The sequence below is a fragment of the Nicotiana attenuata genome, chromosome 10 (assembly GCF_001879085.1).
Source record: "Nicotiana attenuata strain UT chromosome 10, NIATTr2, whole genome shotgun sequence".
In the NCBI taxonomy this organism is placed as follows: domain Eukaryota; kingdom Viridiplantae; phylum Streptophyta; class Magnoliopsida; order Solanales; family Solanaceae; genus Nicotiana; species Nicotiana attenuata.
Genome location: NC_031998.1, coordinates 37,548,189 through 37,551,486, shown reverse-complemented (window position 1 = coordinate 37,551,486; position 3,298 = coordinate 37,548,189). Strand labels below are relative to the sequence as shown.

Below are 3,298 nucleotides of genomic sequence, written 5' to 3'. Positions count from 1 at the left end.
ACCAAGAAAGAGATCAAGTAATTGCCAGGCTTGCCACCAACGTCAATGTGTTGACAAATATGTTCACTGAAAGCCAAACAGAAAAGCTGAATGTGGTGGAAGATGTTCAACCCACATCGAATGAAGATTATGAGGAAGCAATATATGTCAACAACTCTCAAGGTTATCAAAGGCAACCGTACCAAGGTTCAGGACAACAAAACCAATGAAGGCCTAACCCGCAAGGGCAAGGCAACCAACATTGGCGAAATGACCAATGTAGTTCAAATCAAGGGAATTGGAGTAACAACAACAACTACTTTTCAAATCGGAGTTCAAACCCCTATGTTCCACTGAAGGGGCAATATTCCAACTCTCCACATTCGAAGGAAGGTTCTTCAAGTGATTCCAAGTTGGAAAACATGCTTGAACGAGTATTGTAAAATCAAGAAAGATCCGACACTTCAATGAGAAATATGATCGACCTTGTCGGTTCTCATATTGCATCTATTCAAAAGTTGGAAATGCAAATGACAGACCTCTCAAGAGAGCAAAATCCGAAGCAAAAGGGCACACTCCCAAGTGACACAATTGCAAACCCAAAAGGTAGTGGGGGTAGTCCAACTTCTCATTGTATGGCAATCACAACTTGGAGTGGGAAAATACTTCAAGGAGAGAATGGACAAGTGGTCGAAGTGGAAGATTCCAAACAAGAAGTTGAGGCACAAGTTGAGGTCCCAGTTGTTGTTGAAGCTAAAAAGGTCCCAGAAGAGGTGAAAATTCAAGAAGTGAACCGGGAAGAGGTTAAAAAAAAGGTGAAAGAGACACCAAAAACTCTAGCACCATTTCCTAGGCCTCCTCCCCCTTTTCCTCAAAGACTTGCTAGGAAGGTTGATGATAGCAAACTCGAGAAGTTCTATGACATTCTCAAGAAATTATCGGTGAATATTCCATTTGTGAAAGCATTTCAAGAGATGCCGGGTTTTGCTAAGTATTTGAAAGACTTGATCACCAAGAAGAAAACCACCAAAAATGAAGTGGTGAATGTGACTCACCGGGTTAGTTCCATCATTGTAACAACCACCATTCAAAAGAAAGGAGAGCCGGGAGATTTTACCATTCCATGTAATATTGGGGCGCGCGATTTTGCAAGAGCTCTTTGTGATAATGGGGATAGCATTAATTTAATGCCTCTTGCTATTTACAAGCAAGCGGGGTTAGGTATGTCGAGGCCTACAAGTATGAGGTTGCAAATGGCCGATCGTTCAATAAAGAGACCGGTGGGGATTATTGATGATGTTCTTGTGAAAGTGGGAAAGTTCCTCCTCCCCACCGACTTTGTGATACTTGATTGTGCTGTTGACAAAGAAATCCCTATAATCTTGGGGAGACCATTTCTTGCTATCGGAGGAGCACTTATGGATTCAGAACAAAATGAGATCAAGTTCCGAGTTAATGACGAAGAGGTTACCTTTCAACCGAGCAAGGGTATGAAGTTGCCACATGCATATGAAAACATCTTAGTCATTGATGTTGTTGATGATGTAGAAGACGCAATCGAGATGAAGATGGAAGAACAATGCCTTGGTGAGGCGTTGGCGGCTATTTTGGTAAATTTTGATGGTGAAAATATGGAGGGGTACATGGAATCGGTGAATGCATTAGAAGAACTTGGGTCCTACACTTATACACCAAAGAAACTTTCTCTTGACTTAGAGAATAGAGTCACTCCTCCTGCCAGGCCTTCAATTATTGAGCCGCCGCAACTTGAGCTCAAGCCACTTCTACCGCACTTGAGGTATAAATTTCTTGGCTCTAATGACACTCTACCGGTAATCGTTTCTTCTTTGTTGAATGATGTGCAGGTGGAACAACTGTTGAATGTCTTGAAGGAGCACATGCAAGATATTGGGTGGACAATAGCGTACATCCGAGGGATTTTCGCCGGGATTTGTGAGCACAAGATACAATTGGAGCAAGAGAGAAAACCAAGTGTGGAGCATCAAAGAAGGTTAAACCCTTCCATACAAGAGGTGTTAAAGAAAGAAATCATCAAATGGTTAGATGCCGGGGTGGTCTACCCCATTGCCGATAGTTCTTGGGTGAGTCCGGTGCAATGTGTGCAAAAGAAAGGAGGCATGACTGTGATTCAAAACGACAAAAATGAGCTCACCCCAACGAGAACAGTGACCGGATGGAGAGTTTGCATGGATTACCGGAAGCTAAACAATGCTACTTGCAAAGACCATTTCCCTATGCCTTTTATTGATCAAATGCTTGATCGGCTAACGGGAAGGTCACTCTATTGCTTCTTGAATGGATATTCCGTCTATAACCAAATCAACATCGCCTTGGAAGATCAAGAGAAGACAACATTCACATGCCCATATGGGACTTTTGCCTTTTGCCGTATGCCATTTGGGCTATGCAACGCCCCAGCTACTTTCCAACGGTGCATGATGTCAATCTTCTCGGACATGGTGGAAGATTTCTTGGAGGTGTTTATGGATGACTTCCCCGTAGTGGGTGACTCCTTTGAGCATTTTCTTGACAACCTTAGACAAGTGCTCAAATGATGTGAAGAAACAAACCTTGTGCTAAACTGGGAGAAATGCCACTTCATGGTGGATGAGGGCATTGTTTTGGGCCACTAAATTTCCAAACAAGGCATAAAGGTTGACCGAGCAAGATCAAAATCATTTCCAAGCTTCCTCCACCCACTTCAGTAAAAGGTGTCCGAAGCTTTTTGGGGCACGCCGGCTTCTATAGGCGTTTTATCAAGGACTTCTCAAAAATTGCAAATCCCATGTGCAAGATCCTTGAAAAAGATGCAAAGTTTGCATTTGATGAGAAGTGCCTAAAGGCTTTTGAGGAATTGAAAGAAAAGCTCACCACAATACCTATTATTATTACACCCGATTGGTCTCTTCCATTTGAACTCATGTGTGACGCTAGTGGTGTAGCTATTGGGGCGGTGCTCGGTCAACGGCATAACAAAATCCTTCACCCTGTCTACTATGCAAGCAAGACACTTAATGGTGCTAAAATGAACTACTTTGTGACTGAGCAAGAACTTATTGCCATTGGCTATGCTTTGTAAAAATTTCGGGCTTATTTGATGGGCTCCAAAGTGATAGTTTACACCGATCATGCTGCTCTTCGCTATCTTATGGCGAAGAAGGATGCCAAACCAAGATTGATTCGATGGGTCCTTTTGTTACAAGAGTTTGACTTTGAAGCCAAGGATCGGAAAGGGACAGAAAATCAAGTTGTGGATCACCTATCTAGGCTTGAAGATGCAGGAAGACCAAAAGAAGAC

The 3,298-nt window shown here is 42.8% G+C and overlaps 2 protein-coding genes across 2 annotated transcripts; both read left to right on the top strand.

Moving 5' to 3' along the window:
- On the top strand, window positions 456-1,936 carry LOC109233721. Its single transcript, XM_019399587.1, has 2 exons — window positions 456-1,566; window positions 1,845-1,936. Exons 1-2 carry the CDS (start codon window positions 456-458, stop codon window positions 1,934-1,936), a joined length of 1,203 nt encoding a protein of 400 aa, XP_019255132.1.
- Window positions 2,118-2,555, top strand: LOC109233720 (RNA-directed DNA polymerase homolog). Its single transcript, XM_019399586.1, has one exon. It carries the CDS (start codon window positions 2,118-2,120, stop codon window positions 2,553-2,555), a length of 438 nt encoding a protein of 145 aa, XP_019255131.1.